Raw genomic sequence first — 17,568 nt, 5'->3', positions numbered from 1 at the left:
GGTCCATAAGCAACAAACAATCACCTACAGGGAAAGCTGGGTACTGTCAACACTGGGGACGTGAAGCGCTGATGCAGAGCCACTCGCTGCTTGGCCTGTCATGGCTGTCATCAGTTAAAGATGCTATTCGGGAGAACGCAATTAGACATCTAAAGAAAATTAACTTTCAAACGGAGGGGAGTAGGAGGAAAGTTGCAAGCCATCTGCAAAGGGCATCACTTACAGTGAGCGTCTAAGAACGTGAGCGTCTCGGCAGTTGCTACAGCTGCCCCTAGCAACCGCGCCGTGATCAGGCCTTTCCTTTCTTGCTGCCTGACTATTTTCACAATAGAAAACTGTTTTATGTATTCCTCCAGCTTTTCATGCAGGTAGTCTGCAAAGGAAGAAAAGAAAATTAGAATTAACTTTTATTGAAATTTGTTTCCATATTTAACACATGAAAGCTGACGAGATTGCCAGCCACCGACTCTTTCAAATGCATGTCAAGGTTCTGCTAAATTCATTTGTTCATTCTGTCAGTAAAAGAAGCATTCCATTACCTTTAACTCTCGGAGAAAATGAGGCTATATATACAAATTATAACTCCTGTATTAGCTAATGCTGCAGCTGGGACTTACTCTGTCCACTGCATACAAATACATGCACTATGTCAGGGGCATGGGAGACAGCCTATGTGGAGCAGACCCTTGGAGTTTAGAAAGTTCTCAGAGACTGACCATGGGAGTCAGATAGATTTTAATTTAAGAAAAAATTCTACAAGTGTTTAAACTGGTACTAAAATTTGAGAACCATGGCAAGAAATGACAGGCCATCAATACACTTCAGTTTCACTAGCTATTAGGCAGTGATCAAAACAGCTTTATACCCGAACATCAAAGAAAAGGCAAGTAGGGGATTGTTCAGAGTTGTGGTAGGTGGGGACATTTCTGCCAACAGCAGAAAACTTTAGGCTTCTCGTGATTTCTTTCCCGATACAATACGGAACTAAAGAGGAATGTGTAAATCAGGTTCTCCAGAGACAGAACCATGGTAATTTAGGATACTAAACTTCTGAGTTTGGATGAGATAGATAAGAAAGAAAACTGAATCATATCAATCAAGGGCTGTTCATAGTTTTAAGCATCTTCAGTCCACTCTGTGCCATTAAATTATTTTTGGTGTGGTTGGCACTTTGTTCTGTTGTTTGTTTCAGCCATGGTCTTGCTAAAAAGCCCAGACTGGCCTAGAACAGAATGTGTGATCCTCCTGCCTCAGCCTACAGAGTTGCTGGGATTACAGTTTATACCAATGCACCTAGCTAGCTATTAAATTCTTGAATTCTTGTTAGTATGTAACTGAGTTTAAATGATCTTGTTAGGCTCAGAACTCACATGCATGGGCAAGTATGGAGAAAGTAACACCCTGTGGTGTGTGTTTGCTCCTGCCACATTTCAAAGGCAAGTGCAGACGAGTATGGCTTTGGCTTGGATGAAATAGGTGTCTTCAGAGATGCAGAGGGGAATGTTGCTGTTGTAAAGGATAGTATTCATCAGGGGACTGGTACTCCAGGAAGAAGGCCCAGGGAAAGGAAGGCTAAGCATTACCATCCCACTGTTGCTGCCACCGATTTAGTATCTTAACTCCTTGTAGACATCGGGGATAGTCTCCTCAATACATGCAAGGTTGCACTATACCCACATGCACGCACAACCATAAAATTCCAGTGACTTGCAAATTTCAAAGGTGTTCATGTGGCTTTATTCACTGGAATTACTACATGTCTTTCCAATACACCCTGTCCCCACCTCTTAAAGGGTTTGGAGAGATGGCTCAGAGCTTAAGAGAATTGGCTGTTCTTCCAGAGGACCAAAGTTCAATTCCCAGCATCCACATTCCGGTGCCTGTTTATAATTTCACTCTCAGGGATATCTGACACCCTCTCCTAGCCTCCTTGATACTGCTTGCATATGATAGATAATATAACCATACATGTAGGTAAAACACCCATACTCAAAATAGAGGAAAATCAAAAACAAAGAAAGAAATGAACAAACAACAACAACAAAAAAACCCCAAACATCTAAAATATGTTCAAATTCTTCTCTGCTCCCTAGATTTTATCCAACCCGCACTCCGTTTTGGGAAGGTAAGTACGAAAATTACATCAAAGCTGACATCTTGGGTTTGAGCAACATTCCTTTTAACTGACCTTAGACAAGTTATTTTACCTTTCCTATACTTTAGATCCCTTATCTATAGGAGGACGTGACAGAATTAGCAGCACAGGTGACGGCTGGGACAATGAGGTGGGACTCTCCTGGACAGCAGAACACAGGGCCTACTATGTGGCATTACTCTGAAAATGTTATCTCTGGTTTAGTTTCTCTGTCTCTGACTTTCTGCCTCCTCCCTCCTTCTCTCTCTCTCTCTCTCTCTCTCTCTCTCTCTCTCTCTCTCTCTCTCTCTCTCTGTATCTGACTTTCTACACAAGTATGTATTCTTTCAACTCCTGGACAGATCTGCCTCAGCCTCTGAGTACTAAGATCACAGGCACACTTTGATCACTCCTGGCCCCTCTCAGAGTCCTTACAGCAAAGAAGGCCATATTTCCCAGAGAGGTGGGACATGAGACAAATTACACTAGCATTCGAGCATAAATTTTGTTAAGAAACCAGTTCAACTTTGTTGCCCAGTGCTTCTAATGATTACAAAAGGGGAGCATGTCCTTGCGCTAAGCAGATCTCCTCCTCTACCCTTAGGGAGAGGTGAAGGGCAAAATATAAACCCAGTGACTTGAGCTCCTGGACAGCACTCACTGCCACCTGTGTGGCATGAATGATGTTATGGAGTGAGGCAAGGCAAGCCATTGGGAAAATGTCTAGCTCAGCAAATAAAATATTTAGAAGCCAAAAGGGGGCGCTAACCAGTGTTAGGTGAAAAACGTTAAATTTTAAATGGGTATGACTCTAATGTAATTAGGTAAGCTTTATGCTTATTTTGAAAGTGATTAGGAAAGCAAATAGAAGGGATGGTTGAGGCAGGAAGAAGATGAATGGGTATGTCTTCATTCCTATGCCCCGTAATTCAACGGTTGTTTGAGCTTTTAAATAGGGATGCGGTTTTCAACTGCAGGCCCACTAGGAGTAAATTTGTCATGCCTCTATAGTCCCGCTACTTGGGAAAATCGAGCAAAATAAATACCGTGTACGAAAAGACATTTGAGAAATCAAAGAGGGAAAAAGGAAAAGAAAGCATGCTTAAGACTACATTAGTGGCTTTTTTCAGGTAAACTTACAGTTGACAGGGATCTTAATCAAGCATGACTTAAACCCCCTGGCTGCTGTCCAACCAGGCAGGAAGAACCACAAAACCGGATTAAGCAGCAAAATACCAGCTAGTTACAATTCAGTGGTAAAGTAATCGGAAAGCGTGCTAGAATCAAAGATCTACGTAGTATGTAACTCCATTTCCCCGTCCTTTTCTTAGCCCATTCTGGGTTATGGGGTTTGTTTGCTTGTTTGTTTTTTTTATTGGTTTGTTGTGACCCCGGTTATCAGCTGGCATTGCAGGCCCCCAACACCATATCGAATGTATGGAGTTTAAGTTGAGTCCAGAAGACATGAATTATAAAACTTCCTCATTTCGGACACTAGTTCTCAGACTCATGTTAAAAATCTCTGAATTAGGAAATGTTTTCTTTCCGGTCCAAATGCTTCTCTTTATTGAGAATACAGCCTGACTTTCTTCTCAGTGTTTAAGTGGAAGCCATGGAAACATGCAGAGCTACGGGTGGAGGTGAGGGGGTCAGCAGCTTCGTTTTATGCACACTTATTACCATGTCTGGGCAGGGATACAAGTAATGGAGCCTGACGGGTACTCATCTTTCCCTTTTCTTATGTATACAAGATGATGCACATAACAATGTTTTGGATTTAATGAGGACATTTTGTACCCGTTTTACAAAATGAAGAAACAACTAGAAGTTGGGATTAAGCTTTTGGAATCCAACTGCAAACCTGTGTGTTTACTCGGGAGTATATTTTATAATCACTGAAATAAATTGTTTTGTACTTAACAGAATTATACTTTTGAAAAATTAGAAACCAGAATATTTGCTAGACTCTTGATTCTGATATCTAATTAGCATCTGACTTATGATCTTAAGTAGAAACAGACATTTAAAGAGCATTGCTAATCTTAAAAAACAATACTGATTTTTTTTTTAATAGCCCAGGTCTAAGGACATACAGTTGTTACCTGCCATGCTCGAGGTCTCTATTAGATCTTCATTCTGCACTACAATGGGGGAAATGCCTGAATGAACCAGAACGGAGCGACAGCATGGCATTGGGCACTTATCAGCATTACCTGTTATTTATGGTACTTACATGAATTCCTTCATATTTAACAACCCAACAATGCTCCAGTTCCGAATCATACAGTGGGATGCTTTATAGAGTCAGGAGCATATTGATTAACTCACTGTGGTTTTCCTTTTCAATAGTTTAGAAGGCAATGACATCACTCAAATCTGAAACTGCACGGTACTGTCTCCATTTTACCAATAACGAACTGAGGCTGAAGAGTAAGTAACTTAACAAATTCACACAGCTGGCTAGGACCAGGGCTGGGGTTCCAGCCCAGGCAGCTCTACCTCTCGCTCACATCTGGTGGCTTAGCCACTGTGCTCTAGAGTGACCACCACACACTAAGACCTACAGTTATGACTAATGGTGCTGAGAAAGTCTCAAGACCCCAAACATTCAACTGTGGCATCTTGAAAGTCAGACTCCACCATTCATCACACACCATCCAACCCCACTGGGTTCTGGGATGGTACCCAGGGCATACAACGCAAGCCAGGCAGACTTTGGACATGGCCACATGGGTTTCTTGATACGCATATGCTTTCTTACCATCTACACTAGCATCGTCCACCAAAATGATCTCCTTCAGCAGTATGGCAGGTGAAGAATAGAGCACACTGTGGACGGTCCTAAGCAGCGTGGACCATGCTTCATTGTGAAAGACTATTATGACACTGGTGGTAGGCAGGGGCGGGCAGCGCTTAAATTTTTGTTCAATACATCTGGAAAAAGCCAAAGAAGTGGAAGAACAGTTATGCGTCTTGAGTTACCTCACCATGGTCACACCATTTCTGCACCACTGCTAAAGCTATCACCATTTCATCACCCTTGCCCCAAACGACAGCAGTTGGGTTCCGTTCTATATGGAATAATCTTCGTGGTGTATAAACATAACTAGGTTAAAGCAAATCTCCAAAGGTGGCTCACTCATCCTAACCATGTCCAGTGTATGACTGCTGAGTTTTCTACACACTCTGATTTTAGAAAGATACAGCCATAAATAAAGCAAAATGCAAAAATCAAACTTTCTAGCTTTCTAGTGTTTTTTGCTCATAAAAAACAAAATATTTTGTTTTCTTGCCTAAGTCACCCATTTTCCTTATTTTTTTGATTTAAACTGTATTACTTCATTAATCACATACTCAGTTTTGTTGACATTATTTGTTGTTAAGACACCTTTGTATGTATAGGTTATGTGTTTCCTAACTATTTCCCAAGTTAATTTAATCTCTTTATATATGGACTCAAAATAGGAAATAAGCCCAGCATAAAACCTCGGTTCTATGATCTTCAAATGCCCATCCATGCTACTTATCCTGATATCCATGTTGAGGAACTCACTCTGGTAAGGTGATTTGCTGTTTACTTAAGAACTATCGTTTTCAAACTGTCCTTCAACAGGATGCATTGTGAAATGTAAAGACCTATATATTCATGTAAAAAGGTTTATACTGGACCAGTCATGATGATACATGACTCAGTAGCAGCAATTGGAAGGCAGAGGCGGGCAAATCTCTGGGAGTTTGAGACAAGTCTGGTCTACACAGCAAATAAGAGGCCAGCCAAGGCTGAATACTGAGAATCTGTCTTAAAAAAAAAAAAAAAAGTCTCTTGCATATAACCATGTGTGGCACTAATGCACACAGGGAAAGGACTCCTAAGCGGTCTAATTAGCATTAGCATCAATTAACTAAGAGCATTGGTTACATATCATCATAGAGTTTGTTCTTGTGACACTTTCTTCTTCAAAGCAAACATTATTTATGAAATAATGAAGACAGGAGGGTGACCGTGGCTCAGTACAGCCTCCAGCCCTTGAGATACCAAGATCCTCACAGCCATCAGTCTTTGGAGATGAGGTGAGGGAAGAGTGAGGGGTTGACAACACTGGGACATAAAATTAATCACGTGTGTTCTGGGCAGGAGGATCCGCTGATAAGGCTGCAGTCTCTGTTCAGTCACATAAATGTCGTAACGTGGCTGTATCATTTTGGGCAGCAGACAGTATCATCATTCTCCCACCCTACAGAAACAGTACGTGGCCAGTCAAACATTGCTGCTCAAACTCAAGGAGGTAAATCATTCACTTGCAGAGATAAGACCCAACAAACTTCAGCTGCTCTGAGTGGCCAGTAAGGCTATCTATCTCCAGCGTGGCAGTTGTGCCTCCAAATAAATCAAGTTCTCTCACGAAAAGCTTTTATATCCATACCATGTTAGCAACGTGTTTGGGACTCTTTACCGAAAACAGGTCAGTAGGGTGGAATGTTTATGGAAGAGGAAAGGAATTAGATCAGAGGGACCTGTCAAGAGGATATGTCGGCTAAGCTGAGGGGAAAAGGGAGAGCAATAAAAACACACCATTGGAGGTACAATGCCACATGGTTAAGGCAAGTAACCTTCTGTGAACTGAATTGTGAATATACTACCAAGTGAGACTAAAACTCACACACACACACACACACACACACACACACACACACACTCTTTACAGTAATAACATAGAAAGAAGTTACTAAATAGGTTCTTATTTTAACACATAATAGTTTATAAACCAACATAATAAACACTAAATAAGATTTCTGGAAAAATTCTATGGCATGGTATTTTCTTATGTTATAGGGAGGGAAGAGAATTTTGGGATTAAGGATTTTTACATACCTTTATTTGCTAGGTGGTCAATACAGTATCAATTAAAAGTTATATAATATTAAAGATGCAATACACAAAACTGTGTGTGTGCGTGCGTGCGCACACACCCACACACACATACACCACTAGTAAAATGCTATCAATTTAATCCTGTAAGGCTTTCCCTCTGTTTAAGTAGATAAGGATTTATTTGCCTAACAGGCAACTATTAATGTGAATTAGTAAAAAATGACAGGGGGGGTCTTAGGAAAGTGTTAGCTACATCATTAATGGAAGCGATAACATGTCTCAGTATGACTTTATAAACTGCAATCATTCTGAAATAATGTACATAGTAAATTTATGCTAAAAGGCCAATTCACATCTTTTAAAATAGTGCAATCAAAGAAGCTGCCACAGAGACTCTATATTTACTGTAGCAAATTTGTATATTTCAGCATTTAGAAGCCACTGTAATTACCAATCAGTTTATCACCTAGCTCTGAGAGAAACTAGACCCAAAGGACTGATGAGTCTTGAAAAATGCTAGTGAGTTTTTCCGAAGAAGAAGGGGAAGAAGAAGGGGTTGTGTCGACACAAGTTACAGTCAATGTTAGAAATGACTGGAATTTAGCACCCCCCTCAACCCCCAACAAAGTGCTATCCAGGAAGCAGGAGGGGAGCAGCTCTTCACTCCAAAAACCTAACTGCTGTTAACTGCTCAGCTGACTGTCTTTTCCTTAGTAATTAAATTACTGAAAACCATTGAAGTTTGCTAATGCTAGAATTAAAATGCCCATCTTCCGCTGATTGTAACTGACATCTCAATGAATAAAAATTATGCTTAATGAATTTTTATGAAGATTGCTTTTCAGTCATGAATTCTCCCAGAATTAGTAAAATGTAGTGCTGCATCAGAATCTAGTGATACCAGAGAGGAACTCCATAACACTGGGGTATGCTACAGAGCAGCCTTTCCTTCCCACATTTACCTTGAAGTGACAGGCAACTGATCCCTGAATCACACTGACTAGAAGACGTACATAAATCTACCCCTGCAATGTCAACACGCAGGGACGCATGTGCGCAAGAGCAGGGGCTCACAATCACAAATCTGACAAAAGTCAGAGAAGAATAATAAGCCCATCCACAAAAGCCTCCTTTGTTTGTTTGTTTGTATTCAGTGGCAAATGCAATCTATTAGGACCATCAGGTAACAAAGTATATAGCAGGCACTAGTTGCCTACTGTGGTGTGGGCCTATTTGTGCTCTCAAAAATTCGTGGGTGGCTCAAGAGTGCTGGAACTCATCTCACCTTTTGTAGTTCAAATACAGCATTTGAACGTCACCTTATAGGTGACAAAATAGTTTGTTGTTGTTTTTTTAAATTTATTTATCATGTATACAATATTTTACCTGCATGCCAGAGGGGGGCACCAGATCTCATTATAGATGAGTCACCATATGGTTGTTGGAACTCAGGACCTCTGGAAGAACAGTTAGTGCTCTTAACCTGTGAGCCCTCTCTGAAGCCCCCCAAATAGCTAATTAGCAGAGAAAGATTCTATACAGTGACAAACCAAATGGATCTAATAGATACCTACAGAACATTTCACCCTAAAGCAAAAGAGCACCCCTTCTTCTCAGCACCTCATGGTACCTTCTCCAACATCGGCCATATAATTGGTCACAAAACAACCCTCAACGAATACAAAAAGATTCTGCACAGTCAAGAGAAGGATGTAAACGACACCAGTTAATTAATAGTAAGGAACACTTGCCTCTCTGTACTTGGGAGCTAAATCAACAGATACAAGAATGCGCCAGTGGCGAGCTCTGAGGAAGTGAGACTTAGCTGCACCAACATCCACCCATAAAACAAAGTGTACAAGCCACAGGGCATTCTGAGATACAGTCATGTAGTGACAGTGCTCACAAAGTGTGTGACGCACTTCACAAACCAGCAAACTACCTAAGAGCTTCAAGATCTTGGCACGGTTTAAAAAACATTTCTATCCCACAGCAAATCAAAGACATATAAACAACCCCTTCACCTCCTACATTTCTACAAAAACTGTCCAAGTGTTCCTAAATAGACAAGGAAATTATGCCATTTGAGGAAAAAAAAAAAGATTTCCCCAGCACATAGCAGATCTAGAATTCAGTTTCCTAATTCAGAAGGTATATTTCATGTCTCCACTGCCAAACCAGTAAGCTACAGAGACTCCACCTCAATCATTATAAACCAGAACAAAGAAAACATCAAACACCATTGACCAATATTCTGCTTCCGAATGCCTAAGGAATGAGCCTGAGTTAGTGCACCCTGCTGACAATCGGTAAGTGAATATTCTTGACCATACTCAGGTGGTCGGGTGTCAGGTCCAAGGTCCCGGTGTAGAGAAATTCTGTCACTTGCAAAGGCGTTGAAGCAGTGCTTCGTTTCCCCTCGCTCTTTTTCCTTCTGCTCCTCCGGGCTGAGGTGGGTGATCTTAAACGGCTTGCCAGAAGCACCAGGTGCGTTAGAATCCTGAGGTGGGCGATCAAAAACAGGCTTCAACTCTGCGGCTGTGTAGTACCCTTGCAGACAGGGTCTCTCTCGGACGTCGATATTCTCCTTAATGGGCGCTCCTATTTGCATCTTTGGCATTGCATCTTTAATATTATTTACAGCTTCGAGCATAAAATCAAACATTTTGTTTTTGTTTTTCAAGTTTCTCTCCATCTTTGATTCCTCCTTGGAATATTGAACACTTACTTCTCTTTGCATTAAAATCAGAACTACTAAAAAGAAAAAGATGACTGCACCCAGCTTCCAGAACTTTCTGTGGTAATGTCTTTTAATGTGCAATTTTACTAGTCGCTTGAGGTGAGCCATTCTGTCATTAAATGCTTGTTACTTGACAGATAACAGTTTGGTTTCCTTTGTTACTTATACTCTTTAGCATAGGTTTGCCGGTGAGGGGTACCTTTAAGTGGTAATACCTATAAACAGAGATGAGAGATGGTATTAGTATTAGGAGCAATTCCTTTCTACAGTCAGGGTACAACTCATTACTTCAACCAACAACAGAACATAAGCTGCAATGTAATCTTATGGCTTAAAGGATACACAGACATTTAAACCTTAAGAAAATTATACCTCAAGAAGAACGCACTTAGGGTCATTGACTATGATCTGCTGGGCTGTTGAAAGAATAAAACTTTCTTACCAGGGAAAACAAAAGCAAACAAACACAAACAAAACCACACACACACACACACACATGCACACATTTTATTAACTCTGTCAATATCTACTATATGATATACACCAAATACCAATTACAAATATATTTTCAGGTTTTAAAAAGGAATATATTTTCTTGATAACCAATGAGTCAAAGGACTTCATTAAGCAGGTTATAAACAGGACACATTCACTGGGAAGTAAAGCTATAATGGCCTGCACTGCCAAACAGCCTCAACAGTGACCTTTTCTTGAGCTGCACATTACCCTGTGAAGCACCGCAGACCAAGCAGCTTTTCCAGCAAGTTAGCTACCATTCTCTCGCAGAGATGCTCATGGGACAGTTCTTATGGCAAGGCCAGCAAAAGCACTTAAGTCAATGTCTTCGGCAGCTATTTCCATAACTCTCAGAAATGGAAAGCCTAACTGCACAACAAGAAATGCATTAGCTTCACTTGAGGTGTCCCTGGGCCTGCAGGGTTTAAAGGACGGAAGTTGGCTTGATGAAGGGCTGTTTGCAACTGAGCATGAGAAGAGAACACCGCGTTCAACAGGTCCTCGGCCAATGTGAATTTATGACAGCCTGAATCGGGCTGGAAGTTGATTTTCTTCATGGTGTTTTACAACATGTTATGTAAAAGGGTTCACCATATGACTCCATGCCACACACTATTGTAGCCAGCACACTAGTAGGGGTGAGGGAAGGAAAACTGCCTGTTGGCAGACTGGTTACACAAACAGGACCCAACTTTTGGCTGTATACAGGAAACCCACCTCAGGGACAAAGACCTTGGAGTGAAAGGCTGGAAAACAATTTTCCAAGAACATGGTCCCAAGAAACAAGCTGGAGTAGCCATTCTAATATTGAATAAAATCTACTTTCAACCTAAATTCTCAAAAAAGATAAGGAGGGATACTTCTTACTCACCAAAGGTAAAATTTACCAAGATGAACTTTCAATTCTGAACAACTATGCTCCAAAGGCAAGGGCATCTACATTCATTAAAGAAACCTTGCTAAAACTCAAAGCACACATTACACCTCACACAATAATAGTGGGAGACTTCAACACCCCACTCTCATCAATGGACAGATCCTAGAAACAGAAACTAAACAGAGACACAGGGAAACTAACAGAAGTTATGAAACAAATGGATTTAACATACAGCTATAGAACATTTCATCCTAAAACAAAAGGATATACCTTCTTTTAAGCACTTCATGGTACCTTTTCTAAAACTGACCATATAATCGGTCACCAAACAGGCCTCAACAGATACAAAAATATTGAAATAATCCCATGCACCCTATCAGATCACCACACAGTAAGGCTGATCTTTAATAACAACATAAATAATAGAAATCCTACATACATGTGGAAGCTGAACAACACTCTACTCAATGATAACTTGATCAAGGAAGAAATAAAGAAAGAAATTGAAGACATCTTAGAGGTTAATGAAAATGAAGCCACAATAAACCCAAACTTATGGGACACAGTGAAAGCAGTCCTAAGGAGAAAACTCATAGAACTGAGTGCCTCCAAAAAGAAACTAGAGAGAGCATACACTAGCAGCTTGACAGCACACTTGAAAGCTCTAGAACAAAAGGAAGCAAATTCACCAAAGAAGAGTAGAAGGCAAGAAATAATCAAACTAAGGGCTGAAATCAACCAAGTGGAAACAAAAAGAACTATATAAAGAATCAACCAAACCAGGAGCTGGTTCTTTGAGAAAATCAACAAGATAGATAAACCCTTAGCCAGACTAACTAGAGGGCACAGGGACAGTATCCTAATTAACAAAATCAGAAATGAAAAGGGAGATATAACAACAGAATCTGAGGAAATAAAAAAAATCATCAGATCCTACTAAAAAGCCTATACTCAACAAAACTGGAAAACCTGGATGGAATGGACAATTTTCCAGACAGATACCAGGTACCAAAGTTGAATCAGGATCAGAATAATGATCTACACAGTCCCATTTCCCCTAAAAAAAAAAATAGAAACAGTCATTAATAGTCTCGCAACCAAAAAAAGCCCAGGACCAGATGGGTTTAGTGCAGAGTTCTATCCGACCTTCAAAGAAGACCTAATTCCAATACTTCTCAAACTATTCCACAAAATAGAAACAGAAGGTACTCTACCCAATTCTTTCTATGAAGCCACAATTACTCTGATACATAAACCACACAAAGACCCAACAAAAAAAGAGAACATCAGACCAATTTCCCTTATGAATATCAATGGAAAAATACTCAATAAAATTCTCGCAAACCAAATCCAAGAACACATCTATCATGATCGAGGAGGCTTCATCCCAGGGATGCAAGGATGGTTCACTATATGGAAATCTATCAACATAATCCACTATAAAAACAAACTCAAAGACAAAAACCACATGATCATCCCATTAGATGCTGAGAAAGCATTCGACAAAGTTAAACACCTCTTCATGATAAAAGTCTTGGAAAGATCAGGAAGATATGTCGAGGCCCATACCTAGACATAATAAAAGCAATATACAGCAAACCAGTAGCCAACATCAAACAAAATGGAGAGAAACTCAAAGCAATCCCACTAAAATCATGAACTAGACAAGGCTGCCCACTTTCTCCCTACCTATCCAATATAGTACTTGAAGTCCTAGCCAGAACAATTAGACAACAAAAGGAGATCACAGGAATACAAATTGGAAAGGAAGAAGTCAAAATATCACTATTTGCAGATGAGTATATATAAGAGACCCCCCAAAATTCCACAAGAGAACTCCTAAACCTGGTAAACAATTTCAGTGAAGTAGCTGGATATAAAATTAACTCAAACAAATCAGTGGCCTTTCTCTACACAAAGGATAAACAGACTGAGAAAGAAATTAGGGAAAAAAAACACCCTTCAAAATAGTCACAAATAATATAAAATACCTTGGTATGACTCTAACTAAGGAAGTGAAAGATCTATATGATAAGAATTTCAAGTCTGTGAAGAAAGAAATCAAAGAAGATCTCAGAAGATGGAAAGATCTCCCATGCTCATGGATTGGCAGGATTAATATAGTAAAAGTGGCTATTTTGCCAAAAGCAATCTACAGATTCAATGCAATCCCCATCAAAATTCCAACACAATTCTTCACGGAGTTAGAAAGGGCAATTTGCAAATTCACCTGGAATAACAAAAATCCTAGGATAGCAAAACACTGTTCTCAACAATAAAAGAAGCTCTGGTGGACTCACCATCCCTTCCCTCAAGCAATTGTAATACATAGCAATTGTGATAAAAACTGCATGGTACTGGTACAATGACAGACAGGTTGATCAATGGAATAGATTTGAAGACCCAGAAATGAACCCACACACCTATGGTCACTTGATCTTTGACAAGGGAGCTAAAACCATCCAGTGGAAAGAAGGCAGCATCTTCAACAAATGGTGTTGGCACAACTGGCGGTTATCATGTTGAAGAATGCAAACTGATCCATTCATATCTCCTTATACAAAGCTCAAGTCTACGTGGATCAAGGAACTCCACATAAAACCAGAGACACTGAAACTTATAGAGGAGAAAGTGGGGAAAAGCCTCGAAGATATGGGCACAGGGGAAACATTCTTGAACAGAACAGCAATGGTTTGTGCTGTAAGAACAGGAATCAACAAATGGAACCTCATAAAATTGCAAAGCTTCTGTAAGGCAAAGGACACTGTCAATAAGACCAAAAGGCAACCAACAGATTGGGAAAAGATCTTTACCAAACCTATATCTGATAGGGGGCTAATATCCAATATATATAAAGAACTCAAGAAGTTGGACTCCAGAAAACCAAACAACCCTATTTTAAAAAATGGGCACAGAGCTAAACAAAGAATTCTCAACTGAGGAATACCGAATGGCAGAGAAGCACCTAAAAAAATGTTCAACATTCTAAATAATCAGGGAAATGCAAACCAAAACAACCCTGAGATTCTACCTCAGACCAGTCAGAATGGCTAAGTTCAAAAACTCAGGTGACAGCAGATGCTGGAGAGGATGTGGAAAGAGGAACACTCCTCCATTGCTGGTGGGATTGCAAGCTGGTACAACCACTCTTGAAATCAGTTTGGCAGTTTCTCAGAAAACTGGACATAGTTCTACCAGAAGATCCAGCAATACCACTCCTGGGCATATACCCAAAAGATTCTCCAATATGTAATAAGGACACATGCTCCACTATGTTCATAGCAGCCTTATTTGTAATAGCCAGAACCCAGAGGTCCCTCAAGAGATGAGTGGATACAGTAAATGTGGTACATTTACACAATGGAGTACTACTCAGCTATTAAAAACAATGAATTTATGATATTCTTAGACAAATGGATGGATCTGGAGGATATCATCTTGAGTGAGGTAACCCAATTACAAAAGAACACACATGATATGCAGTCACTGATAAGTGGATATTAGCCCAGAAGCTCAGAATCCTTTTTAGAAGGTGGAACAAAATACCCATGGAAGGAGTTACAGAGACAAAGTTCGGAGCAGAGACTGAAGGAATGACCATCCAGAGACTGTCCCACTTGGGGATCCATCCCATAAACAATCACCAAATTCAGACACGACGCAGATGCCAACAAGAGCCTGCTGACAGGAGCCTGATATAGCTGTCTCCTGTGAGGCTCTGCCAGTGCCTGGCAAATACAGAAGTGGATGCTCACAGTCATCCATTGGACAGAGCATAAGGTCCCCAATGAAGGAGCTAGAGAAAGTACCCAAGTAGTTGAAGGGGTCTGAATCCCATAGAAGGAACACAAATATGAACTAACCAGTAACCCCAGAGCTCCTTGGAATTATACCACCAATCAAAGAAAACACTTGGTGAAACTTGTGGCTCTAGCTGCATATGTAGTAGAGGATGGCCTAGTGGGTCATCAATGGGAGGAGAGGCCCTAGGTCCAATGGAGGCTCTATGCCCCAGTATAGGGGAATGCCAAGACCAGGAATGGGAGTGGGAGTCTTGGTGAGCAGGTGGAGGTGAGGGGATTTTTGGAGGGGAAACTAGGAAAGGGAATAACATCTGAAATGTAAATAAAGAAAATATCTAATAAAAAATTTAAAATAAGAAAAGCAAGTTAACCTTGGCCCCAAACGATGCCTCAATAATGTCTATTGCCCATAAAAGTGAGATTTCAATACTTCTGGGCATTCCTAACTTCAGGAGACTCATGTTATAATGGAGTGACCTGTCAGGTTTTCACATTTCTTTCTAATCTTCACATAGCTGTGTAATTTTCTACGTGTCAAATATTCTTCTAGGAGGGGCCGCCACATTCCAGATGACCTTTCCCCCCCAGGAACCAGCGGCTGAGCCTCCTCAAGGTAACACAAGGCAAGCCAGCAGGCAAAACAGCATATGTGCTGTGGAGAGACTGAAAAGACAAGATGGTTTCTAGAAATCTTAGGGGGAAGTGCCCACCAGTGACAGAAACTGCTGAACAGAATCTTGAAAGATAATAAGCTTTTAGGTAGATTGACAAGACACAGATGGGAGACTGAATGGCAGGCATTTTTTGTAGGCTTAGAAGTAAGAAGGACCATGCTAACCCAAGCACAGTAGTGGAAGGGAGGTGCAGGTCGGAACCAGCAGGTAGGTGATTACACGGGAAGGTCAGGTAGAGTCCAGTTCACAAAGTGCCTGAATATCTTCCAGGGAATCTGCCACTTAACCTCTTCTTCTTGTTGTTTTATGCGCTGATGATTTTAAGAGAGGATCCTAATCAACTGCCATTAAGAAAGTCAGCCAGTAAAGTCGATATTCACGGAGGCCCTATAAGGGTAGAGAGCTCTACAAAGGCTCCAGCAACAGGATTACTCCATAGCTTTTGGTAAGGAGCCAGATGCATATAGAGATAGACTTAACATAGACAACAGTTCTGAGATTTGTCAGAAACCTGCCTTTGGGAGTCCTGAAAGAGTCTATTCTCAGAGAGGAACAGGTTCCTGGGATGGGTTAGGTGTTGAGGAATACTCCTGACTTTGGAAGTCAGGTGCACTTTTTTTTTTTTTTTTTAAATGTGCAGCTGAGGCCAAGCTAACTTTGGGCTGGCTGCCTGGGGTAGATGGCTGCCTCCACAAATGACCAATTGTTTTAGACTTCTGTGTAATTCTGGGAAAGAGTTTGGACAACAGTGATTTTGGCTGAGAGGACACTGCTCTACTGCCCAAGTCAAGCCCTGGAAAAAGGACAGAGTAGGGAGAGGCCAGCTCTAGAAAAGCCTTTCCCTGTGGGGGCCTAGTCCTGGAGAAGGCCATGTATGGAGTCACTCAGTGGCACAAGTACATTCATTAAGAGCCCTGAAGCCGGGAAGGGAATCTCCTGTTATCCTCAGTGACTTTGAAGCACCTTATGACAGGGCTGAGCACTGTTTCAGGCGGTACAGGAGTAAACACTTAGGTTCTGCTCCAATATTGCAGAACAGGCTGGTAATTGAAGCATACATACAGTCAATTGATTAAGGAGTAAAAGCTTTCCTTTGGACTACGCAGCCTTCCCCATCAGCTACAGGGCTCAAGGACTGGGAACACAGCAGTAGATGCGGCCCCTTTAGAAAGGGAGACCCATGTGCACATGGGCGCTACCCCTGTATACTGGGCTCACTTATTCACAGCCATGGAAGCAGCACCGGGGTAGCTGGGAATAGCTGCTGGCTGACACCCATGGATGTGTCATTTTCTCCACTTGATCATTCAAAGCTTTCTCTTGAAGTCAAAAATCTTTTGGTGTCTTTAGATGAGAGAAACCTTTTCAGGGTCCGCTAAAAGGGTTAGATACATCTCCTCAAATATCAGCACTACTGGTCTTTAAGCCTCAAGTCTTTCAAGGTCCCAACCTCCTCATAGACCTTTCTTAACTCCCAGGCAGTCGATAAAGATCTACACCCTGGACATCTCTCATCCTAAACATACAGGACAAATACAACTTCTATCTTTAGGTAAAATTTCCTTTTCTTTTTCTTTTTCTTTTTCTTTTCTTTTTAAAATCTTTCACAACTAACAATGGGCAGTGCTAAACTCTGCATCTGTCCATGCCCGAGGCAAACTCATCTGTAAATCAGGCCTGAGTTTCCTTTCTCTGTCATCTAGACTAAGAAAATCCCCCTAAGAAGTCATGAATACGGGCTGAAGGAGACAGTGCGCTATGGTTTGGAAAGCATCACCTGAGGAGCCCTGTGGTAGAGGCTTGCCTGCCCTCACCCCCGTTCAGAGGAGGGAGAACTTTTGAAGAAGTGAAGCCAAATGTGAGTGAAGCCACTCGGTCTGCTACCTGACCACGGTAAGTTGCTAAGTTGTTATTTTCGGTTTCTAGGAACTGGTGCACAAGTCTGAGAGGT

General features: G+C 41.1%; 1 protein-coding gene across 1 annotated transcript in view; it reads right to left on the bottom strand.

Moving 5' to 3' along the window:
* Galnt3 (polypeptide N-acetylgalactosaminyltransferase 3) overlaps positions 1–17,568 on the bottom strand; it is a 42,796-nt gene that overhangs the window by 14,019 nt on the left and 11,209 nt on the right. The window contains exons 2-4 of the mRNA XM_021156546.3: positions 9,341–9,962; positions 4,896–5,068; positions 224–373 (exon numbers count right to left, since the gene is read on the bottom strand). Of these exons, the coding sequence (XP_021012205.1) occupies positions 224–373; positions 4,896–5,068; positions 9,341–9,855 (838 nt within the window). The 5' untranslated portion in view covers positions 9,856–9,962. The remainder of the gene's footprint in view (positions 1–223; positions 374–4,895; positions 5,069–9,340; positions 9,963–17,568) is intronic.

This window comes from Mus caroli, unplaced genomic scaffold, assembly GCF_978045245.1.
Source record: "Mus caroli unplaced genomic scaffold, Mus_caroli_1 scaffold_2, whole genome shotgun sequence".
NCBI classification, from domain to species: Eukaryota; Metazoa; Chordata; class Mammalia; order Rodentia; family Muridae; genus Mus; species Mus caroli.
The sequence above is the reverse complement of the archived record's forward strand: the minus strand, read 5'-3'. Positions and strand labels throughout refer to the sequence as shown.